We start from the raw sequence: 26,302 nt of genomic DNA, 5'->3' as shown, positions 1-26,302 counted from the left end.
TGTTGGACCTAAAAGAGCTCTTAGAGAAGTCATCTAGTGTAGTCCCTTGGTTTCACAGGAAGAAATTGAGGCCATGGAGATAAGTAACTCGTCCCAGGTCACGCACAACTAGAACTAGGGTCCTGCTCTCTGGACATCAGCCAGCCAAAGTTAAAGTTGAGTTAAGTTAGCATGTCCGCTTTCAACAAGGTTTCAACAAACCTTGTTTGTTTGTTTTTTTAATTAACATACAACATTATTGTTTCAGGAGTACAAGACTGTTATAAACTCATAGTTTTGTTTTGTTTTTAAACTACAGTGATGACTTAATAGGATCTGTTCAAATTGGAAAAGTGTTGAGTAACTGATTATTGGGCTTGAATAGTTGCACAGCTCAAGTTTAGAGTATGAAAGTGTGACTTTAAAAGAGAACCAGGGTTGGCTGGGTGGCTCTGTCAGTTAAGTGTCTGACTCTTGGTTTTGGCTCACGTCATGCTCTCAGGATGGTGAGATTGAGCCCTGCATTGTACCCTGTGCTTAGCAGAGTCTGCTTGTCCCTCTCCCTGTGCTCCTCCCCCTGCACACATGTGCTCTCACTCTCTCTCTCTCTTATAAATTTTTTAAAAAGAAAACTAATTACTCATGAATTTAAGATTAAGCATTGTAAGAACACAGTGATTTACATACTAGATTAAATCTGTTATGTCTACTCCTACCCCAGTCCAGTGTTCTGTTACCATTAGAAGAAACACTGTTAGCAGTGTTTTCTGTTGGTACGCATTTATTTCTCTATCATTCACCAATTTTATTTCTGCCGCACCTTGAAGGATTGTTAACTGTAGTGTGAAGTACTGCTGCTTTTATTTCAACTTTATTTTGTTTCGCTTTTAAAGGACAGTATTTCTAGAATACACATAAATAAGGAAGGTGTGTTTCTGGGAAGAAGTTTTAACTTTAAGTGGAACTTTTCTCACGATTTCTTTTTTTTTTTTAATTTTTTATTTATTTCTTATTTTTTTATAAACATATAATGTATTTTTATCCCCAGGGGTACAGGTCTGTGAATCGCCAGGTTTGCACACTTCACAGCACTCTCCATAGCACATACCCTCCTCAGTGTCCATAACCCCTCTCCCCTTCTCTCAACCCCCCCTCCCCCCTCACACTATTTCTTAACGTATTTTCTTTCCTTTTTCTGTTAGCTATTTTTTTTTGTTGTTCGTTTCTAACTTAGCTTCTGAATATGCCTGATCCTTAAAAATGAAAAATAAATGGTCAGTACTTGTTCTGGTAGAGAAAATTATTAGTCTCTATATTGGGCTGGATAAATTTAAATTGTAATTTTTTTTTAGTTTATTTCACATGTTCCAATACTATTCTACTTTTTGTACTAGGTCATGCATGCATTTAGCAGTTCTATACTTAAGAGGGTGGGTGATATTTGAATATTATGAATAGATTTTTTGGACCTTTTGCCAAGTACCTTTGTTTTTGTGTAGTATTTTGATAATTAGCATCAAAATAAGTTTGTTACACATTCATAAAGAATGGCAAGGAAGATTGCAGTGTCTTACTAAAATTTGGTGAAACCGTTTTTCCTTAAACTTCAGTGCAGAAAATCAAGGCAATCCAAATATGAATGTGTATGTATGTGTGAGTGTGTGTATATAAGTAAATGAAGGGGAGGTGAAATACTCAGTTGTATATGGGGAAACAGACATTGAAATAAGTCTGTGTATCTAAAGATACATGTTTAGGCAAGATTGTACAAACTTTTTAAAATCCAAATGAATAGATGGATTTATACCTAGATTTTCTCACTTCTTTGACATAATGATATTCCTTGCCTTTCCAAGGCAAAAAATGTTGCCTTGATCTACAGGTTATTGTTGTGTGCATGTGAACAGGAGCGTGCTCTGTCAAAGAGAACTAACCTTTCAAACTATTAGACTTATTTATCCTCTCAAATATATATACTTATATTTATATATATAAATAAATGATCGATTTACTATTTAAGAAGAAGAGAATTTTCTACTTATAACTTTTAGCATGTGAAATTTTCTTCTTTTAACCTTATGCTTGAGCTGTCCATAGCATGATTTTTTTTTTAACCAGGAGTATTTATTATGACTAGCTTAGTTTATTCTTAAGCATTCTAATATTTTATAGACTGGATATTGTATTTCAATCTTATTAAAGTGGGCCTTTGTAAATTCAAAGCAAGATACCTTTGGTAGGTCCTATGGGCAGTAAATTTCGTGCTGTAGAGGTGAACAAGGTGTTTTTAACTCTAAATTTATTTTCTAAATTATTATTTTCAAGCTAGATCATGATGGTAAAGGCTAGGTAAAGCAAACATAGTGCTTTTTATTTAACTTCAAACTGAAAATATATGACCAGGTATGGATATAGAAATCATTTGCTCAGGATGATATACATGTATAGAATTGCGGATGTACTAGGTTCACAGCTGTAATTGTTGTAGTCTGTGTTAAAGCTTATGGGAAAGCTTATTTAGCTCCATACTGTACTTCTCATAACTTTACTCACATACAGGCAAATCTGCCTGAAACTATAGATGATGGTTAAGCAACATCTGAGAAGAAAGGCATGTTTATTCAGAAATCGTCGGTAAGATCTATAGTCATACATGTTTTATATGTCACATAGAGCATAACACTCGCTTTAACTGAGTAGCGTATAATGTTATTCAGGAAGTGTATTAAAAGTTCTCCACTCAGCCCTTTTGCTTTCCCTTTCTCATTCTTTCTGCCTCTTGATCTCTTGGTTTTAAAATCTTCTCCTTATTTTGTAGACACTGCTCTCCTGTTCACTACTTCTTCTCTGTCTTTACGTCTCACCACTGGGCCTCTCTCAGTGTCTGTTTTCCCAACCTTCATCCCAAATTCCAGCTGTATATCTACAACCAGTTGGTCAGGTAACTTTGCACCTTTTTCAGTGCACTCTTTGATAGAGCATGCTCTGTTCTTTTTGTTTGTTTTGATTGCTTTTCTTCTTTTTTTTTTCCTTAACCTGGGGCCTCTTGTCAAACATCCCATAGATTATCTTTGTTTCCACATTAATTTGATATGCTGATTGTTCAAGAAGTAGAATGACAGTTTTTGTGCTTTATATTAAGTGTTTGTTGGATGTGTGAATGCATTTTTGTTGATTAGCCACCAGTACAGATCTAAGACCAGTAATAGGAGCAGCCCACCTTTTAATTAGCTTTGGCATCTATAAATGAGGAGAGTTTAGTAGTAGCTTTTTAACTACTTAGATAACTTTTTCCTAAATCAATAATTTCTCTTAACCCTTTGCAGCTAAAATGTATTGGGCTATTTAATTTTAGCGATTGGGTGACACTGAGAAATTTGAGGCATTTGTTGCATCCTCTTACATAAGTAAATAATTAGTTATGTTTATATGCATAAGGCATCTGACTATGGTGCTCAGTGTTCTCTCCATAATTGTCACCTCACATTGCATCTCTCAGGCAGTGGGAACCAAAGAGTGGTGTAACGATACCTGAAATAAAACTAGACTGAATTTGAAAGTAAAAGTCAGAAAGGGACCTGAACATGTCTTTTTTGTTTGCTTGCTTGTTTGGGGGCTTTGAGATTTGTTTTCTTGTTGTTTTGGTCTTTGTTGTTTTGGGTTTGGATTTGTGTGTTTCTGGTCTGAACCTTCAGAATAAATACCTTATTTCTTCTGTTATGAAAAGAATCATATATGAGAAGTGAATATGTAAGTTATGTATTATCAGCCACAGCTGTCCAGATATTCTGAAGATTTTCTTTTCTGAATTTGTCTTTACAAACAATTACAAGTAAAACATAAATTCTTTTGTTTTCTGAATATGTTGACTCATCATCAAAATTTCTGTTATTTTAAAGTTTTTCGAAGGAGTAGTATGAATGTCCTGTTTTTACACAGATGGTTCATAAGGCAATGAGTGGTAGAGCTCTCAGAGTGATCTGTCCATGGATTTGTTCTCTGACTGTTTTTCATGGTGTGACCATAGGTTTCTGACAAAACGAGAGCAAAAACTAATGCAACGGCGACAACATGCAGAGGAGCTGCTTGAGTGGAAGCGACGTTTGGATGCAGAGGAAGCAGAAATCCGTCAAATGGAAAAACAAGCTTTGGCTGCCTGGGATAAAGAATTAATAAAACCTAAAACTCCTAAGAAAGAACTTGAGGATGAGAGAAAAGAACAGAAAGGTAATAAATACTAACTCTGATCAGACTACAAACCAAAGCCCAAGATAACTGGAAGATTTACTTCATTATATTTTAAAAGGTGAATGATTAAGTGTGAAGAAGGCGATACAATTGCAAATGCCAGCAACATTGCAAATATGAGAACATTGTGAATAACTTTATGCTAATATACTTGAAAACTTAGAAGAAATATTCCATGAAATGGAAATGGGTTATTCCATGACCAAGTAGGGTTTAACACATTCTAAAAAATCGATCATGTGGTGCAAATTACTTAAACAGATTAAAGGAGAAAAATTACAAGACATCTTGATAGATTTGGAAAAGGACTTGATAAAATCTAAAAAGCATTTGTAATAAAACAAATTTTAGATAAAGTAGCAATGGAAGGGAACTTTGTTTACCTGATCTAGGATATCTATTAACAACAATGAAAAACCAAACCTACAACAAGGTGCCATACTTAATGATAAAACATAGAAAACTTTCCTTTTGAATTTGGAAATAAGACAAAGATGCTTTTATTTTTACCTAAGGAGTGAAAGGAAGAAGCAAAACTCATTATTATAGATGTTAAAGTTGTGCATATAGAAAATCCAGCATTTACATGTCAGTTATTAGAATTAACAAGTGAGTTTAGCATGGTTGCTGGATATAAAATTTATAAAGGAAATTCAGTTACATGTCTATAGAGTAGCAGAAATTGGTTAGAAAATCTGATTTTTAAAAGAGATTCTATTTATCATAGAAATAAAAAATATGAAGTTTTAGGAATAAAAATATACAAATATATAAAATGTATAAAAAATATATAAATTTAATATACAAATTAAAAATATACAAAATCTTTATGGAGAAAACTTTAGAATTTATTAGGAGACATTAGAAAAGACCAAAATATATAAAAAGCTTTTCCATACTCACAGAGTCAGTGTCATAAAGATATTAATTCTGCCTGAATTTATTTATAGATTCAAGACAATTTATATAAGAAACTCAGCAAGAGTTCTTCATAGGTTTGACAAGTTCATTTAAATATTTATATGAAAGAACAAAGGTCCAAAAAGCAAAGACACTGCTAATGGAGAACTTATTTTACTATATATCAAAACTTGTAAAAGTATATAATTAAAACAGGATTATTTGCACAGAGATAGACAAATAGACTATGAAACAGCCCAGAAAAAGACCCTTGCATATATGGAAATTTGGCTTCTGACACAGGTAACTTTACAGAACAGTGATGAAAGAGATTCTCATAAAATTTGGGGGACAGGGAAAAATGAATTGGATCCCTACACTGACAGTTTAGAAAGACTCAGCTAAGGGGTGCCTGGGTGGCTCAGTGGGTTAAAGCTTCTGCCTTCAGGGTCCTGGGATCGAGCCTTGCATCGGGCTCTCTGCTCAGCAGGGAGCCTGCTTCTTCCTCTCTCTCTCTCTCTCTCTCTCTCTGCCTGCCTCTCTACCTACTTGTGATCTCTGTCAAATAAATAAATAAAATCTTTTTAAAAAAAAGAAAAGAAAAGAAAAAGAAAGACTCAGCTAAAAGGTTTTTTTAAAAAAGAGCTTAAATCTAAAAACTAGAATTAAAGAACTTTTTAGAGGACCACGTAAGAGAGTATATCTATATGACATCAAGGGGAGGGAAAGATTTCTTTAATGTGTTATATGAAGCAAAACCATAAAGAGAAAGATCAATAATTAGACTTCAATAAATCAAGAATTTATGTTCGTTAATACACCATAAAAAAAAGTAAAACAGCAAAATAAAAGATATTTGCAACACATATGACTGGCAAAGGAATAGTATAAGAATATTCAGGCAACTATGACTCAAAAATAAAATGACAGACACATTTTAAAAAATGGGCAAAAGAGCAGATAATTCACAAATGAAGAAGTGCAAATTATCAATAAACATCTGAAAGGATGTTCAACTTTTTTAGTAATCAGGGCTTTAAAACCATAAAGAAATACTACTTGATACCTCTATTCATTTCCTAGGGCTGCTGTAACAAATTACTATAAAATTTGATAGCTTAAGAAATGGTTTATTCTCTCACTTCTGGAGGCCACAAGTACAGCAGCAGGTGTTGGCAGCACTGTACCTCTGAAGGTTCCAGGAAACGGTTCTTCCTTCTTTGAGCTTGTGATCTCATCATGAGATCCTTCCACTGTTTTAAAAAGGTTTTATTTATGTCAGAGAGAGAGAGAGTATGCATTCACATAAGCATATGAGCAGGAGGTGGCGGGGGTTCCAGAGGGAGAATCCCAAGCCGACTCTGAGCTAAACATAGAGCTCAGTGCAGGGCTCAGTCCCACAAGTGATCGTGATCTGAACCTAAATCAAGAGTCAGATGCCCCCCGGCCGGCCTCATTATGAGATCCTTAATTACATCTGCGAGGACCTTTTTTCAAAATAAGATTATATTCACTGGTTCCTGGGGGGGCAAGACAGGAACATACCTTTTTGAGGGCCATCATTCAACGCTTTCACAATACCCATCAAACTTGTTGGTATGTAGGTAGAGCAAGGAACTGCTGGTATATTAATTGTTAAACCTAGTTTGAAAAAGAGGTTGAAAAAAGAGGCATTAAAAATAATTGAGTGCCACATGGGTGGTTCAGTTCGTTGAGCCTCCAGCTCTTGGTTTTGGGTTGGGTCATGATCTCAGGATTGTAAGATGGAGCCATACATCAGGCTCCGCATCAGCTGTGGAGCCTGCTTAAGAATCTCCGCCCCTCCCCCTTCTTGTGCTCATGTTCACTCTCAAAATAAGTAAATAAAAATAAGAAGTAAAAACAATCAGTAAAAGAATAGAAGTGAGGTACACATATCCTACAGTTCTGTGGTTCCAATCCCAGGTATGAATTCTAGAGCAGTGTTTCTTAAAGTATGGCCTATGAAAGTCTGGGAAGGTCTCTGAAATCCTTTCAGAGGCTCTGGGAGGTGAGTACTATTTTTATAATAATACTGACATGTTGTTTGCCTTTTTCACTGTGTTGACCTTGCACTGATGTAGCAAATATAATGGCGAAACTGCTGATGCCTTAGCGAGAATCAAGGCAGTGGTGCCAAGCTGTGTATTGTATTCTTCACCACTTTGCACTAAGGATAACGTGCCAGTTTTACAGAAGGAGGTCCTTAAATAAGCATTTACAAATACTAATTTTGTTGAATCTCAATCTTTGAGTATATATCTTTGTAATATTTTGTGTGACAGAATAGGTAATACACATAAAGCACTCGCGTGTGCCACAGAACAGTGGTTGCCTTGAAGAAAAGCACTTAATGCAGTGATTGGAGTCGCAAGCTGAATTAGCCATTTTTTTCATGGAGTACGTTTTGTACTTAAATGACTAAAAACCATGGTTACTTAGGTATTTGGCAAACAATTTCTCAGAAATACATGAGGTAACTGACTCTTCAAGAAAGGAGCACGAGTGACAGTATTTCTTGCGAGTGATGAAATTTAAGATTTCAAGTGAAAGTTTAGGATTTTGGAAATGCTTTTTCCCATTGTGAGCTGGACCGTTTTCCAGTACTTAAAAGATGTTCCTGATATGATGAGTGATGATATTAATTAGAGTCATCTTCTTGGTGGAGAGAGAAAACCACTATTCTAATCAATTCACAAACGGGAACATTACAAAAGGTGACTTAAGGAGGCGCACAGACATCTGCCCCGCCCCAAACTCAGACCGTCTCAGTGAACTTCTGGATAGTAAGAACACCCTTTTTCATTCCAATTCCGAAGAAAACTGTGTTTAATGATGAAGGAGAGGTCTGACTGGTGTTTTACACTTTCTATATCCACTGTTAATTATATTTTTATGTTAAATTAACTTGGTCATGAGAGATGATGTTCCATATCTTCAGTCTGAACTTCACAATTAGGTTAATCCATTTGCACATCTGTGCTGCTTCAGCACCTCGCTGACACCTGCACAAAGCACAGGGTCTCCCTGGCTGTGGGCACGCTCCAGAAACTGTTTCTCTCCTAGTGGCATGGGCCAGACTGCGGCTGCTGGTATGCTGGCTGGGTTCCCTGAGGCTCCTGGTAAGTGATGCAGGCCTTAGAGGCTCAGCCCGCGCTGATGGCCTGACCTATCGTGTGCCCGACAGCAGAGCCCACAGCCACGCCAGCTGCAGCGGTTGCTATCTGGGCCAAGAGACCTGGCTACCGGGGTGCAGCAGATGGTGAAGCCAGCTGCTGGCACTGGTCTAGGCACAGCTCCCATCTGAGGTGTCCAGCTGACCAGAGGAGCCATGTGGGAGGTGCGGCTCCGGCTTCCATGCTCATGGTTACTGGTGGAGCAGCTCGGCATCTACAAGTCTGAGTTTTGGCCCAGAATCATCTTTTCACATTGTATGATGAAGTGTGTCAACATTGGGAAGATCTTCATGACTCAGTGAAACAGTGTTTTACAGATGCCCAGTGATGGTTTAGAAAATCATGCATGAGTCAAAAAATCGATTGAAAGTGGGAAGTTGACCAAAGGATTGTCATGTAACAGATCACAAAAAGTTTATTGATAGGACTTCAGATTCCACATTCTAACATGTAAGAAAGTACCAAGTGTCAAGTTTCGGTGTAACATCAAAAAAGAATCCCCACAATTATCTGTAAAGACTATTGGAATACTTTTTCCTTTCTGATTACATGTATTCTTTGTGAGGCCAGATTTTCTGCATATGCTTCAACCAAAACAACATATAGCCCCAGATTGCAGACAGAAGCTGGTATGAGAATCCAACTGTCTTCTGTTAGGCCAGACATTAAAGATACTTTTAAAAATGTAAAGCAATTCCCTCTCCTTTCAACTAAGCCCTTCGCTCAGTTTGCGTCAGCCCTAATTCTTAGACTAACAGACTTTATACTAATATGATTCATTAAGTGATGGGATTAAAAACTGTAAGTGCAGCAAGTGGAATTATGCGAAAGCAAATAAAAATGTAACAGTTGAACATTTCTTTTGACCAAGATTGTGGACTTTTTCTTCTTTTTACTCTCTCTAGAAATAACAAGTGAAGCAGAATCTCCACTACCTTCCTACTCTCACCGACACAGTGAAAGCTCCATTCCAGAAGAGCTGGGCAGCGCTGCTGTGGGCTTTCTTCCATCTGAGTCTGTAGTGCAGGAGCAGCCAGGGAGTCCAGATCGTAGTGTACTTACTGAAGAAATGGTTTTTTCACAGGAACTGGAATCTTCTACCTCTCCTAGTAAACATGTAAGTTAATATATATTTATTCCTTAAAATTTACGCAATTCATGATAATGTTGACTATCGCCCATACCTGTAACATACCGTATATGACATTTGAATAGGAGTAAAGATTTTCATTGAATTCTAAAGATTTATAAATGTATGAATCTTAGTTTTAGTGCAGGTATAAAATTATATATTATTAAATCTATTAATATTGAAGGGATAGGAACTTCTAAAAAATCTTTTTAAGATTTTTATTTATTTATTTATTTATTTGAGAGAGCGAGAGAAGAGAGCACAAGCACTGGGTTCCTGCAGAGGGAGAGGGAGAAGTAGGCTTCCTGCTGAGCAGGGAGCCCTGTGCGGGGCTGTATCCCAGGACCCCAGGATCATGAACTGAGCCAAAGGCAGACGCTTAACCAACTGAGCCACCCAAGCGCCCCAGGAACTTCTAAAATCTTTGAAAGATATTTTAAGGTTGGAGCACCTGGCTGGCTCAGCAGTAGAACATGTGACTGTTGATCTTGGGGTCAGGAATTCAAGCCCAACTTAGGGTGTAGAGATTACTTAAATAAATAAAACTTAAAAAAAAAAGATAATTTAAGTTTAATTTAAATTTAAAGATAATATATTGGAATGACACAAGTTCTTATTAAAATCTATTCTGTCATATAATAGAAACAAAAAGCTCTTAAACCATACTATTGTGCCTATCTGTAATTTAGTTAATAACTGCCCTTATAAATCAGAATAAAAGTTATGGTTTCATCTCTTTAAAGCAGATCTGAAATGGTTATTGACTCTAAATTAGAGTAATAGTCACTATTAGAATAAGGTTTTCTACATTGTCCTTAATTCTGTACTTCATTAAAAACTATCTGATAAAAACTTAAGCTAGAGACTTGTTTTTCTTTTTTTAAAAGTGTTTTTCTTTTTAAATTTGATTTTATAAAGTATATAAAGGAATTAACATTATTAAATATTATGTGAAAAACTTTGTTAAGGTCTCTCTATGTCTAAAAAAAGGAGTACACTTAAATTCAGAATGGAATATCCTTTGTAGAACCTTCCATTTATTGTGGATATGAAGAATGAATTGCATTTCCCCATTAAAAAATCAGTCAGATTTGTGTGTGTCATGCACCTGTAAGATTTGGGGGAAGACCATTTTTTTTAAACAATGATCTAACGAAAAAGCTATTTTGTGCTGTGTTGCAAAATATTCCAATGTCTTGGGCACGTACCTGAAAACAGAGGTTTTAGATTATAAAAGGCTTCTAATTAAATTATGTTAGCAAATTCTTAGTTCTGTGAAAATAGGCTTGTATACATAATTGTAGCATGGAATTCACAACAAAGTATATTTTTTACACAATCTTATTATTACTTCCTGTGTATTGATTAGATCCTACCTAGCATTGTTATTAAGATTCAGAATAACCATTGCCTGATCAAGCTCTAAAAATTAGTTTTTTTCCTCTCAGGAAAATATGTCAAAGCATTAAAACTAACGTGTCTTAAAGTGGTTTTTATATTAAAAACTAATATTTGTTGATTGCTACTTACTAAAGGTCAACTAATATGCTAAATGCCTTATGTGGATTATCCTCACAATTCTATAGATACTGTGGTAAGCCCTACTCCAAAGCTCAGCAGGCTAGGAAACTTGTCCAAATTCACAGAAGTAAGAAGTGGTGATAGCTACGTATCAAAGTCGGCATTCTCACTTGCACCTGATGTCAGGGTAGAAATTACATCCTTTGTAATACGCTCTGTGGACAGTCTTGTGCTCTCTTTTCTTCTCTTCTTTCCCCTCTTTTTTCCTTCTTTCCACAAAACTCATACATATTTAGTATTTTTAAAGTTTTTTTTCAGTTTTATTGAAATATAATTGATAAACAACACTGTATAAGTTTAAGGTATACAGCATAATGGGTTGACATGCATATATTGTGAAATGATTATTACAGTAAGTTAATATCCCTTACTTTATATAGTAACCAAAAAAAAAGTCTTTTTCCTTATAATGAGAACGTTTAAGCTCCTCTCTTAGCAATTTTTACATGTACCATACAGCAACATTCATTAGTCATCACAGTGTACATTGCATCCCTAGGACTTACAAATCTTATAACTAGAAGTTTGTACCTTTTCCCACCTTCTTCCAATTCCCCCCACCTCTGGTAACCACAAATCTGATCTCTTCTGTGAGCTTGGTTTTTTGTTTTTGTTTTTGTTTTTTAGATTCTATGTATAAGTGAGATCATACAGTATTGTCTTTCTCTGTCTGATTTATTTCTCCTAGCACAGTGCCCTCAAGGTCCATCCATGTTGCAAATGGCAGGATTTCCTTCCTTCTTTGTGGCTGAATAGTATTCCTCTGTATGTGTGTCTGTCTGTGTTTGTGTATGTGTCTGTGTGTGCATGCACATGTATACGTACACATTTTCTTTATCCATTATCTGTCAGTGGAGAACTACCATATGATCCAGCAGCTCCACTTCTGGGAATACATCTGAAGGAAATTAAAATACTATGCTGGAAAAATACCTGCACCATGTTTAGAATTTTTTTAATTAAAAAAAAATTATAAATATCACTTAAACAGTAGCCATTCCTACTTTAAACATTTTTAAAAAGCATACTTCTTTATATAGCTTTTTTCCGTGACTTTAAAAAAAGTTGAGATCTTATCCTTTGTATAATTTGTAAACTGTTTTTACTTTCTATTGTCACAGAGTTACTTAAAACTCTTTGTAAATATTATCCTTAACTGCTTGGTTTCTCGAATGTTAAAAAGATTTTACAAATGTCTCACAAAACAGTTCACACTTGGTTTTCTGTTTGAACAGTCACCTCCCAAAAGCTGCACATCTGTGTCAAAGCAGGAGTCTAGCAAAGGAAGTCATAGGACTGGAGGACAGTATCGTCTACCTGTCAAGTCCCACCAACACTGTTACAGTTGGTCAGATGAGTCATTATCTATGACACAGTCAGGTAAGACTAATAACAGGGAATTAGTTTTATTCATATTATATTTGAATTCCTCTTTAAAAAGCTTTGTCTATCCATCTGTTGATAATGTTATCTTTTGTTGCATTTGTAAAGGCTTTTTGCTTGCCAAGATTAAATCACATAATTTCATTGCTTTTCGTTGAAAATAATTATTTCCCTTAGTATACAAAATATGACAAACTGTTACATTCTTGGGTTGCTAACGGGCAGTCTTTTACTCATCAGACATTTGTTGAATTTTTTTTCCATGAGCCAGATAGCCAGATACTGCTTATGTGTTCCCATAGTGCTCTGTGTTCCAACTTGTTATACCAGACAGTATATAAATTATAACCAGACTTTACCCAGCAGGTCTCCCTTACTAGCATATAGACTCCTAGAAAGGCGAGTCTATATCTTCTTAACCGTTGTGGCACCAGAACCTAGCAGGTACTTTGCATTACAAATAGCAGGTATTTATTAAATGTTTCTTGAATGAATTAATGATGACCATGAGGAGAGATAGGAAGAGGTAGTGCAGGGTAGTGTAAGTTTCACAGGAGGAAAGGTAGAAAATAGACTGCAAATGGCAGTAGGGAACATTGTCTGTTTTCCTGTAACCTCTATGCTCCTATAAAACTCTGTGGTATTAGATTATGAAAGAATGAACAGCCTCTGTTCTATAAGACTTCAGTCTGTAAGATTTGATCTTGGGAAACATATCTATTTAGGCAGTGCTCAGTTTATGTAGGGTTTCAAGGATGATTACTACTGTATTGAGTGTATGCCTTTTGAGCTCATTTTTAGTTTGCATTTGAGAGTAGACACTTAATAGAAGAAATATATTACTATTTTGGTCTTTGATCCTTTTCTATACCCCCAGTTTTCAGTGTTTCAAACAATAGTAAATCATGGGATTTTCCATCACCCGTATTTATAAACCACTCTTTTTCTTTGAATAACTGCATAATATTTCAAAGAGTAGATATACCATAACATATTTAACCATTTCCCTAGTGATGATCATTTAGAGTTTCTCAAAATTGCCAATATGCTAATGAACATCTTCGTGTATATTTTCTTGTTGAGTATTTCAGTAAGAATAAATTCTTAGAAATGGAATTACTAGGTCAACCCAGTTGAAGAATGTTGTCTACTATATTTGTTGAAAATTATTATCTTATATATTTGCTTTCACATACTCCAGTGAAAATTTACAGCCAGTGGAGTAACATGTCAGTAGACATAAACTTAATACTTGGAAGCGTGGATTCTTATCTTGGCTGTATTCCCCACTGGTGACTTTCTCCAAGTTTCCTTCCCATATTGGATAATCTTTTCCATTTGTTCCATGGAATAAGAGCATAACCATCCTTGCATGAGTTACAGGGCAAGGATTAGTGATAATGTTAATAAGATACTATTTTATTGATAAAACATAATTCAAGTAAGAATAGGTTTAGAGAAATAGTCTGAGATTTTTTAACTACGGATGTCATCTACCTGTTACCGATGACATCATTATTTACATTGTTTGTGGTCAGTCTTAATGTAGTGGAGTTATGTAATGCCTTTCTCACTTACATGATGGAGAGTTTGTTACAAGCCAAATTAATGTAGACCACATAATTTTTTCAGTTAGATTATTCTCTCCATCTTGATGTGTTCAAACAAATTGAAGTGTCATTTACCTGTTCCCTCCCCTCTCCCCCACTACCCAAAAAATCCCTGTAGGAGAGAATTCCATAAAGGCAATAAATTCATGTAGAGATTCTCTTAGATGTTACTAATGGTAAGTACTATGCAGTAATACTATATTTGGGCAGATATATAATATAGTCCCATTCACTTTCGTAGACTTTAATTTCTACCCTTCGTTTGTATATTTTTGGTTTCTTTAGTACTTAAAAATAGAAACATTTCCCAAGGTCTTTCATCTAAAAACTCCCAAGTTTTTCATCATCCACTGTTAAATCTTCACAACCATAGATGATAAATGTTTTTATTAGAATAATCACTGCTGGCATATGCAATTTTTAAAATATAGTAAAATCATTTTGGGAGGGGGGCAAAGTTGAAACTAAGTCTATGGAACTATAATGGTCCTGTATACAATTTTATCAAAGTAATGTCTTAAGTTTTGGAAGCACATAAAAGCTTATCGAGCTAAAAGAAGCACAGTTTTAGAAGATGAAAAGGTTTGGGTTTATACCTCATTTTAGAAAGGTTTTAATTTTTAGGTCAGCCTGCCGTCCTACTCCCAGTCGTTATACTAGAATCATCAATTGAATCTCTACAAAGCCTGCCGCTAAGTGTTCAGAACCTTTCAACCGTGAAACCGATTATTTTTTTCAGAAATTAAAAAAAGTGAAAAGGAGATAGTTGCCCTCTCTCCATTTTAGGTTTCAGACCAAAAAATAGATTACCTAAAATACAGCTACATAAAATGTTGGTCTTAGGTGAATATGAATCCTCCCACCGTTTATTGAGCTTTTGTGGTAGTTGAGGTGCTGTGTGCTTTATTCATCTTATTTAATTTTCACATCAATTCTCGAAATCGGTAGGGGGCAGACATCTTACTGATGACCAGTGGTAGATCCAGAGTTGAAATGGCCTTTATTGTTACGTTATTTTGTGAGTGTTGATGAGTAAATGGTAAGCTTTGCCCATGTTGCAGGCTCAGTATGAGCCACCACTGGTATAAGATGGGTGTGACTTTACTGAGGTACCTTAAGTCAACGGCAGAGAAGTGACAGGAACTTAGATTTCATTATCTCTAATCCAGATATTAGATCATACTATCAAAAAAGACTATAATCCTTTTGCATTTAAGTAAATTCTGTAATTCTTATGCAATTTAATGTGAAGAACCTGAGAAACACCCGGTTATTTATGATCTGGTGTTGTAGTGTGCATCTGAGTCTTCAGGCCTATATACAACAGTATTTCTATTGCTATTAAATGTCTCACTCAACATTAATGTGTGGAACTGATACCATTGCGTGAGTTTAGGAGGAAGTGTGAGGAATAGTCATTTGTATTTCTATGTAATTTCCATATGTAGTGAAATAAGCGGCATATTTGTTTATTTAATTATTTAAATTTTTGGTGGGCAGTAAAGCAAGGTTTACTGAGCAATAGCAAAGTAATGGTACAAAGCTGCTGAGGAGGAAGGTGACCCAAGGTTTCCCTAAGCGGCATCTTTAAATGATACTGTTTCCATAGCATGTGTGTGGCACTTACAATGAAATGTCTTTTTCATGATTTTGCTATGACTGGGCATCGACTTTGTGTGTATAGGGAACTATTGGGAAGAAAATAAGATTTAACTAGCTTCATTTCATTTATTTTGAATATTTTAAGAGCTTCTGAAGAAAGGTTACAGCAGAGTATATTTCTTTTTAATTTCTCTGTTTCTTTTATGTGGCATTAAGACATCATCTGATGATTCATAGTTAGTTTAAAATGACAAAATTTCAGGGCACCTGGGTGGCTCAGTTTTTAAGCCTACGACTCTTAGTTTTGGCTCCGATCATGGTCTCAGGGTCATGAGATCGAGCCCTGCGATTAGGCTCTGCACTCAGTGGGGAGTCTGCTTGGGATTCTCTCTCCCCTCTCCCTCTGCCCCTCCCCCTGCTCACATACACACTCTTCTCTTTCTAAAATAAATCTTTAAAAAAAATAAAATGACAGAATTTCAGGGTCTTTGGGTGGCTCGGTTACTTAAGTATCTGCCTCTTGAGCTCAGCTCAGGTCTTGATCTCACGGTTGTGAGTGCAGGTCATACATTGGGCTTCATGCTGGGAGTGGAGCCTACTTTAAAAACAACAAAAGACGGAAAATCAGTTTGATTTTAATATGACTAAAAACTATTAACAACTAAGGGGAAGGACAGATAAATATGATTATCTTGTCATCAGGAAATAATTCCTTAAAAAAATGTCCAAATTTTACTAACCTAATAATTTTTCAACTTCTAGTTGCTTATCTCACCAAGATGGGGTACCTTGAGATTTATTTGCAGTTTCAAATAGTATAATTAGAAAGTGGAAAAAAAAGGAGGAAACCTCCCCCTCCACCCCACCCCTCCCGCCCAATAGAGATTTAGGGGAAAGGAGAGGAAATGTAAATCACTAATACATTTTTTTCAAAAGCTCAAATTCCTTAATTTTAAATGTTAGATTGACTTTATTTAAGTTTAATATCACATTGCAGCTTTTCATGAAAAATATAATTAATAGTTATTGAATTAACTATTCTTTCTTTCTTTTTTTTTAAGATTTATTTATTCATTTGAGAGCGAAAGAGAGGGAACAAGGGGGCCCGGGGCAGAGGGGGAGAGAGAGAATCTCAAGCAGACTCCCTGCATGTGGAGCCTGATGTGGGGCTCAATACCAGGACCCTGAGATCGTGACCTGAGCCAAAAGCAAGAGTCAGACACTTAAATGACTGAGCCATGTGGGTGCCCCGAATTAACTATTCTTAAGTTAAAACTAAATAAGAGATTTTGTGTCTCTTTCAGAAACAACATCCGACCAAAGTGACATTGAGGGTAGGATCAGAGCCCTAAAGGATGAGCTGAGGAAAAGGAAATCAGTTGTGGACCAGCTGAAGAAGGAACAGAGAAAAAGGCAGAAGGAAAGATTGAAAGCCCAAGAAGCCAGTCTGATCAAACAGTTAGAGGTGAGACACAGGAGGAAGGGGGTTCGATATCAAGGCTAATGTGTATGTGAAGTCTGTTTTTAATGTTGTTAATAAAGTCATGGGTTAGAATTTTTCAGTATTAATTTGGTGCCACATTTTAACCTCTTTCTAAAAAATCTGCGACAATCTAAAACATGAAATTAAATGTTAAAATAATAAATATATCAATTATTAAGTAAATATTAAAATCAAGTGTTAAAGGTTTTTTTTCTAAATAGGCCTGTGAAAGATTGATATCCATGCCCTCTGAAGCAGAGAATCATCAGATAAGTAATTAAGGAGGGCGCGTGTTGCATGGAGTACTGGGTATGGTACATAAACAATGAATCTTGGAACACTGCAAAAAAAATTACAAAAAAACACAATAATTGTTACTGCCTTTTAAAAAACAACTTGTTTTTATAGCAGAGTGATATTTCATGCCACACGGTTTATTAATGTGACTCTTTGTACTATTTGAATGGCTCCAAAATGAAAATTCTAAACTTGACTCTTCTCCTAAGCTCCAGCAGCCTTCCCTGATTTCTGCCTCAGGCTGGAAACCTGGTTTTGATAGCTTCCTTATTCTATTTTGTCCTATCCATTCGGTCATCCATTGATTCTTTTCTTTATAAATCTTCTTGTTTATCATTCTCCATTCCAACTGCCATCACGCATTTGGAGCCTCATGACCTCTCTGCATAGCCTCTTGAATGTCCCTGTCTATGGTTGCTTCCCTGTTGCTTGCATACTTTCTGCCAGCCTCATGTTCCTAAACTGCTACGTTCATCATAGAATTGATATAAACTTCTGCTCCTCACAAGAATTATTTCTCATGGCATCACCAGAGAAGACCATTCAGCTTCTACCTGAACACTTCCAGTAATAGGAAATTTCAAATTTTCAAGGCACTTGGTTTCATTGTTGGAGTCTAGGTTCTCTACATGTTAGAAACCTTTTTATTAAGTTTAGCCAGTATTTCTGTCTTTTTAATGGTCCTTGTTGTGGTCACACCAAATACGTGATCCTCCCACCTTCATCAGATATTTAAATGCCTATTTGTATGCCAGGAACTCAGCTAATTACTTCACACGTGTTCTTCATTTATCCTCAAGCAACAATGTGTGGCTTTACTGTCCCTGTCTTACAGATGAGGAAACTGAGTTTCCTCAGTTTCCCTGGTACTGAGGGACACATACCTCATAAATGGTAAAGCTAGGATTTTAATATATCTCTAATTCTAAATTTTGTACCCTCGCCATTATACTACACTATCTTCCACATAGAAAATAAGGCTATTAACAGTTGTAGAGAAAATAGACATTTACACGAATACATGATACAGAGATGGGAACACAGATTGTAACTTGCACAGATGTTTAGAAGTAGGAGAAGTGGCTAAGGTAGAATGGCCATGCTGGCAAGAAAGATCATGTTGGAAAGGATTGGTCAACAAAATTTAAAAATGAAGATCATGTTCAGGACCTCAGAGTCAGACTGATGAGTTTGGCCTTCCAGCAGTCTTCAAGCCTGACCACACATTAGAATTAATTGAGGAGCTTTTTGAAAAATACAAATATTCAGGCTCATTCCCAGAGGTATTAATTGGTCTAGGGTGGAGCCCAGGATTTAAAAGCACTAATGTAGGTAATGAGGAGCCATTGAAAATTAAATGAAATACGCTTAGATTGAAAGGCGTTGCTCAGAAATGTTCATTAATGGATATGCCAGCCAGAAAGACCTCTAGAGAAGTGCCGTAGTATCCATGTCATTCAACATGTTATTAAATGGTTTACAGAGAAAAGAAATTTCTGTATTTAGGTTTTAGAATTATAGTACATGATGGAGAAATACATAATAGATAACATTTCATATAAAATCCTTTAGATTTTATTTAATCACAGATGTAATAAATCAACTACATTCATGTAAGTATAGCTTTCAGATCAGAATTCAGAGGAAGGTAATACGGATAGTGCAAGTTGTAAAAGTAGGGGTTTTAGCCCAAGTTTTAGGGATCTGTAGCAATTGAATGGCATCTGTATGTTCATCCATTCAGTCTTAATATTTATTGACAGCCTATTTGGGGCCACACATTGAGTTGGTACTGAACATTCAGTGTTAAAGAGAACAGCTGTAGTCTCAGATAATGATGTAAAAGTAGGGATTTTAGGCCAGAAAATTAAGAAATAAAGTAGATGAAGGGCTTCCCTTAGATTTTGTCCAAATTAGGATTATATACTAGTGATAATGGATAGGAATGGCTGGTCACATTTTTTGTAATTCTGAGCTATCCTATTCTTAACCACACCCTTCCTTCCTCAGAATTTGTATTCCCAAGTATTCCTAAGGATTTGCATTCCCAAGAAGGTGCCATTTAACTCAGCATCGTGGCTAAACTTCTTAAAAAGAACATGGAAGTATTAGGACAGCCTTTAAAGAATAAGTACCTGATCAGCTAAAGAAATTTTTTAATGTGGCAGAACCTGAATTATTGGTTCATAGGTATTAAATTTCTGTAGAGTGGAGACTGTCATTTCCTGATTGATTTAGGACACTGGTAACTGGGAGGAAGATTTTTACATTACATCTTCTCTTTTTGAATATTTTACTGTAAAATGTACTATTTTCTAATTTAAAATAGTTTTTTAAAATTCTGTATAGTGACTCCTCTGATTTTTCTAAACTTAGTCATATGATGAATTCATTAAGAAAACTGAAGCAGAGCTTAGCCGAGATTTGGAAACATCACCAACAGCCAAGCCTCAGATTAAAACGCTCTCCTCAGCTTCTGAAAAACCCAAGATCAAGCCCCTTCCATTACACAGGTAGAAATTCGTGATGACTTATCTATATTCTGCCTTGTTTGAGAAAAGTTTGTGTAAAGCATAAGGAAGGACTTCTAGTAAAGCTATCTTAAGTAACTGTGAAATTGTAGAAGTAAAAATATTGGTTAATATTTTCACTAATTTGTTATTTATGATACAATCACAAATCAAATGTATAATAAGGTACAGATTTAAAAATATATTTTGAATTCTGAAATCTGGTGGTTGCAATGAAAATAATATCCTCCAGTGTTGCTAGTAGTAGCATTGTAAGTCGATACAGACCTTTAAAAAGCGGTTTGCCAGTGTTTCAAAAGTAAAAGACAATCTGTAACTTTTGACTCAGTAATTCCACTTCTGAATACCTAGCTTGAGAAAATACGGGCTACCAGAAGTCCCTATTTGCATATGTTTATCGTAACATCCTTTATCTTAATACAACACACTGGAAGCAATCTTTATGTCCAAAAATGGGTTAGTAGCCCAGTAAATTATGGTTCTTTCCAGGGATAGAATATTATGCAGCCAGTTAATGCAAATACAGAAGATACTAAGTAGTGACGCTCGACCAAATAAGATAGTGCATTAAAAAAGTCAGGTTGCAATATTTAAAATAAATTTTGAACAGTGAGTAGGGGGGTAGACAATCAGTGGGGACTGACAGATTGGGGCATTTCAGAGAGAAAGGCATGCATGAATGACCAAAAGTAAGGAGTTTGGCATGTCATAGAAATTGAGCATAATAAGATGTTGCTAAAGTTAGAAGAGACTGGAAAAATAAAAACCAAACTGAGAAACCTTGAACTCACTCATTCTTAGTAATTTCTACTGCATTTTTCAGAAGAGGTGAAGACTTTGAAGTTTTTAAAGAAAATGTTTAGGGATTTTTTTTGTCTGTTACAGAAGTAATGTAGACTCAATATAATTAATTTCATATTACCCGAGTTTGAATCCTGGTTCCAATACCAGCTAGCTATTTAGTTTTGTCAGGCAAGTTATTTAATCTCTCTGTGCTTCGGGATTTTTAATAGGGATTTATCCCTATAATAATATGACTAACTTGTTATGAGAGTTAAAAGACTTAACTTAGAACAGAGCTTAGCATACAATTAACACTATGTATTAGTTGCTGTTATTATTATTATTAGAATACTGAGGGAAGCAGTAAAAAGAAGAAAAGTCTAAATTATATACCCAACTACCTGAAAATTGCAAATGTCAACAATATGTCTTATGCTTAATTTTATTTATATTTTTCCATTATATTATAAACTGTAAATCTTATTTTTAGATTTCTACATAATATACTATTGCATGCTTTATAGTTTTGTTAACTAGGCTGTTGGAGGATTTTAACAAGAGAATGATGCAATCACACAGAGATCTTTCTGACTATAACTACTCTGTGAAGGAGAGATAGGAAAGAGTAAGCTTAGAAGCAAGGAGAACAGGAGTCTAAGCCAGGCCTCAAATAAAAAAGTGGTTATAAGAACAGAGAGAGGAGATAAATTTAGAAATATTTAGGAAGTAGGGACGTTTGGCTGGCTCAGTCAGTACAGCATGCGGCTCTTCATCTCAGGGTTGCAAGTTTGAGCCCCACATTAGGGGTAGAGTTTACTTTAAAAAAAAATTTATCCTTAAAATTTCTTAAGAAACATTTAAGAAGTAGACTTGACTAATTAAAGCGCTAGATAGTGAAGCAGGAGAAATGTAGAATGACTCCCAGGTTTCTCTTAAGTAGTTGGTTGGGTCAAAGTTCCATTAACCTAAATGGAAAATCAGATGTTCTTTTGTGGGAAGCTTATGATTTTGGTTTTAGAATACTAATTGTGAGGTGCCCATAGTTCACATAAGGGAAATTGTCCAGGAAAGGTATCAGGGTGAGATATATGGGGATGGTCAGCTAAAGATGGTGGTTGAAACCACAAATATAACAATATTACCCAAAGACGATATGCATTCAGAGAGAATAAGTGGGATCGAAGTACTAAACATGATAAAATAACATTTAAAGGCATTATAAAAGAGACAGAAGTAGAAGGCAAATACTGTGACTTCACAAATAAAGAGAAGGCAAGAAAATGAAGAAGGTAGCTAGCTCTTCCTGTTAACTTAGGGAGTAAGAGAAGACAACAGGATGTGGAAGAATGAAGAATTGAGGGTCAAAATTTTGAGGCTCATAGCATCCTTACAAGCTAAGGGGGAAAATCTCCAGGTTGAAGGAATAAAGATTATAGGAAAGAGAATGTATAATTGAGGAGTACCATTAATGAGACTGTGGAACTGTGTGAGATTTTAGGAAGAAAGAGATTCAAATAATCAGCTTTGAATAAGGGTGAAAGACACCCCTTTTTCTTTCTTGCAGACGGGAAGAAAGGCTACGAATATAGATATATTTATAGGTGGGAAGTTTGGCAGAAAGAAAGTTCATGCTGGTGGTCTCTGTCTCACTAAAAGAAGCAGGATTATCTAGTCAGAGTGATAAGGGCCAGAAACAGGCTTAATGAAAGTGATGGAGCAGGGCACCTCCTGTGAAGGAGAAATTGTTGTCTAAGACTTGACTGCTTTTTGTTACCAGTTATTATAGTATCAGCGGTACATTTATTTCTACTTATTAATTTTCTGTTTCAGATCTGAAACAGCGAAGAACTGGAAATCACTAACAGAGTCAGAACGCTCCAGAGGATCATTGGAGTCCATTGCTGAACACGTTGGTATGTAATTAGAAAAAATAATTATGCTTTGTCTACATAGACTAAGGATTTATCCAAGTGCCTACACAACTCTACCTCTACAGCTTTTTGATTGAAAAATAAATTTCTTAAAGATAATAATTATTGAAATTTTAAGTTACTTTGATATTTTAAAGTGATTTATTCTTTATATATAAATTTTGTGAATAAGTCTTTATTGTCCCAAATTTGTGATAAAAAATGAAGCATAAAGACAATCTAAAATGGTTAAGTGTATCATTGGCAACATTATTCAGATTTTATAACTGAGTATATATTTTTTAGCCTATACTGTTGTTCAGAGTTAAGTGGCCATGTGTATTTTTTTCAACTTAATCCAAAGAAAGGTAAGAATTACTGAAAATAAAGTACAGTTCAATGAGAAAATAAAACTGATGCATAAAAAAGCCTACTTACAGGCGATGACAAAATAGAGATTTGAATTAAAAACTTAATTCTTGGTTTGTTAGCTCATCACATCTTTTTTTCTTTTATTTTCTTCTGCAATTTTAGCTCTTAAAATGCTATTTTTGGGGTGCCTGGGATTGAGCTCCACATTGGGCTGTGTGCTCAGCAGGGAGTCGGCTTAAGGATTGTCTCTCTCTCTCTGCCCCTCCCCCAACTTGAGTTCTCTCTCTCCTCCCCACATAAATAAATCTTTATTTAAAAATGCTTTATTTGCAGAAATAGTTTTCTTTTTTGTGTTTTTTTACATCTGAGAGCTTAGTTGAAGTCTCCAGGAAAATCCATTCTTCTCGAAGTATATATAGAAGTATATTTGTCCTTCCTTCATTGTTTTTCTATATGAAGTATGTATGTAATATCCATCATACAATTCTGGTTTTGCATGATTTCAGGATGATCGTGCAAATCAATGTCTTCATAAACTTAGAGCCATTTTTCTTCACTTTATAAGTTAAGATGACATTTAAGAGATTATTTCAAACTTTAAATTTTTAGTCATTCTTACATGTTCTGGTTATTGTTGGTACAATATGTTCTCTTAAAGGAAAAACTTACTTTTATAGTAAACAAAACAGGTTATAGTTATTGACCAGAGTTTTTTCCTCATAAAGATTTGGCTTTTATTTAGCCTTTGGTTCTAGACATTGAAAGAGATAATTAAATAATTTTGATAATGATTTTTTCTTTTCCTTTAAGATGCTGCATTGGCAGGTTCTGAGAGATCGGTATCAGAAAGGTCTTTATCTGCGTATGCAAAGAGAGTGATTGAATTGGATAGACAGACAGAAGAGCATTTTCATACTTCATCTCCAATTCTTAGATCATCCAGGAGAACCAGAGCAGAATCTGGAGATTCTCTAGAAAATGTACCTTCATTACCTCTTCTCAAAGAATTGAATGCCCCTAATAGAATTCTGGATGTGTCAGATGTCCAAGAAGACTCTAGTCAAAAATCAGAGATACAAGAAGTAGACTATACAAAACTGGAGGCAAGTGTGATTGAAGATGCCTGTTCGAAACAATCCGGGAAGTCTGATGTCTTACTGAAACTGGACCTGGAACAGGGAGATTCATCTGAAATTCTCTCAAGGAAAGATCTTCCTTTAGATTCTGTAAATGTTCAGAAAGACTTAGTTAGATTAGCCATTGAAAATCTTCATAGAAAGGAGTTGAAAGAGAAAGATTCAGATCCAGATATGGATCATAGTCCAAACATCCAATCAGAAAAAGACATTCCGGAGCAAAAGAATATAAAGGAAAGGGACTTGTCTTTGTTAGAACATCTTTTTGCTCCTAAAGAAATATCATACTCTGAAGATTTTGAAGTGTCTTCTTTTAAGAAAGACATTTCAGCTGAATTGTACAAAGATGACTTCCAGGTGTCATCTTTGTTGTCACTCAGGAAAGACTCTCGGTCTTGCAGAGACAAATCACAGCCAACCGGGAACTCGACAAGTAGAGCCATTAGCTTTGGCAGTGATGATGAAATCAGTGAGTGCCTCAGTGAGAAAAGCCTTTCTGTTCATAGCAGTATCCACTCAGAGAGGCTGTTGGAACTCAAGTCCCCTACTGAGCTTATGAAAAGTAAGGAGCGCGGTGATGTAGAGCATGAGCAGGGAGTTATGGAATCCCCTTCCTTCGTTTCAGTTTCTGTGGCAGATGAGTTACATAATTTCCACATTGGTGATAGGGTGTTGATTGGCAATGTTCAGCCAGGAACTCTTCGATTCAAAGGTGTGACTAGTTTTGCTAAAGGATTTTGGGCTGGAGTGGAGTTGGATAAAGCTGAAGGAAATAACAATGGAACGTATGATGGCATTGTATACTTTGTGTGCAAAGAGAAACATGGTATTTTTGCTCCTCCTCAAAAAATATCTCACATTCCAGAAAACTTTGAGGACTATGTAGACATAAATGAAGATGAAGAGTCTTACTCAGATGGACAGTATCAGTACTGTAATCACGAACAGAAAGATATAGTGGATTCGAAGTTTGATAGAGTAAAGGAAGCAGTTGAGTATTTTGATGAGAACTCTCTACCTAATATGCATGATATAGAAGCCTCACTTGATAGAAGCCTTAAAATAGAAACAGACAACATTCAGGACATTTCTGGGGTACTTGAAACCCATATTCACCAGCAGTCTTTGGTGGATTCACTGATCTGCTCAAAGGAAAACAAAGACCTTGTTTCTCCTGCCACAGAAAAGGTTTCCATTGCTGTAGAAGGTGATATTTTCGATAAGAACTTTTCTGAAGAGTTAAAGAAGCAAGAGCAGTTTACAGAAAAGGAAGAGAACCTATATCCCGAGGTGTCAGAAAAGCTTTCTACTCCGCTTCTGGATCTTTTAACGAGAGAAAAGAACCAATTGGAAGCCCAGCTGAGGTCATCACAAAGTGAGGGAGAAAAGTCAAAGCAACAGCTAGAAAAAGTCAGCTTACTGACAGACAGTTTACTAACAGTCTTTGTGAAGGACACGGTCAGTCAACTACAAGAAATCAAAAAAGCTAGGAATGAGAAAATCCAGCTTAGCAATCAGGAGCTTCTTGATGATGATCAAAAGAAAGTACCACCCCAAGCCCTATCCCCAAATCTTGAGGAACAGTCATCAAGTGTTCCAGCTTGCTTCTTAAGGTCTGAATTGGAAGATGAAAAAGAAGAGATTTCTTCACCAGATATATGCCCCAGGCCTGTAAGTATTTTATCTAGACAGAATGTCAATTAACTTTATCTTTGTAGCGCATTTTAATTCTGTAGCTCCTGATAGGTTTTTTTGCGATGTTATTTATTAGATAAAAATCATGTACTAGTTCTGAAAGGCCTTGTTGCTGTTTTTCTGTCTGAAGTATAATTGTCCTCTGTTATGTCATGAGTGGTCACTATAGGGTTGTCACAAACACTAGCAGCATTATGCTGGATTGGTGACCCTCAGGTGCTCTCCACAGGTTCGCGTCCCTTCCAGATTCACTGAACAGATTTATTCCATGGAGCTTCCTAGTGGCTCTCAATCCAGTTCCTTTTTTGTCTATGAAATTATTTGTCTACCTAGCTACTCAGTTACCCTATGGATGTTACCAGCTGTGATGTTGATTCTGGTAAAACTGAAATATATCCACTATGACATATACTCAGACCATCAGCTTACTTAGGTTACCCATGGACAGTTGAACAAAAGTAATGAT

The 26,302-nt window shown here is 35.7% G+C and overlaps 1 protein-coding gene and 1 pseudogene across 3 annotated transcripts in view; one reads left to right on the top strand and one right to left on the bottom strand.

Moving 5' to 3' along the window:
- Nucleotides 1-26,302, top strand: part of CEP350 (centrosomal protein 350) — a 154,375-nt gene that overhangs the window by 107,613 nt on the left and 20,460 nt on the right. For 2 of the 3 annotated variants that reach the window (XM_045982217.1, XM_045982216.1), the window contains exons 28-35: nucleotides 2,798-2,920; nucleotides 4,007-4,206; nucleotides 9,227-9,438; nucleotides 12,270-12,414; nucleotides 16,934-17,094; nucleotides 19,786-19,922; nucleotides 22,554-22,636; nucleotides 23,816-25,812. In XM_045982217.1, the coding sequence (XP_045838173.1) occupies nucleotides 2,798-2,920; nucleotides 4,007-4,206; nucleotides 9,227-9,438; nucleotides 12,270-12,414; nucleotides 16,934-17,094; nucleotides 19,786-19,922; nucleotides 22,554-22,636; nucleotides 23,816-25,812 (3,058 nt within the window). The remainder of the gene's footprint in view (nucleotides 1-2,797; nucleotides 2,921-4,006; nucleotides 4,207-9,226; nucleotides 9,439-12,269; nucleotides 12,415-16,933; nucleotides 17,095-19,785; nucleotides 19,923-22,553; nucleotides 22,637-23,815; nucleotides 25,813-26,302) is intronic. The other variant, XM_045982218.1, reaches the window with a different exon arrangement.
- LOC123928198 lies at nucleotides 8,101-8,535 on the bottom strand (annotated as a pseudogene).

Source organism: Meles meles, chromosome 17, assembly GCF_922984935.1.
Source record: "Meles meles chromosome 17, mMelMel3.1 paternal haplotype, whole genome shotgun sequence".
Taxonomy (NCBI): Eukaryota; Metazoa; Chordata; class Mammalia; order Carnivora; family Mustelidae; genus Meles; species Meles meles.
Note: the sequence above shows the minus strand (reverse complement) of the source record. Positions and strands in the feature narration are given on the sequence as shown.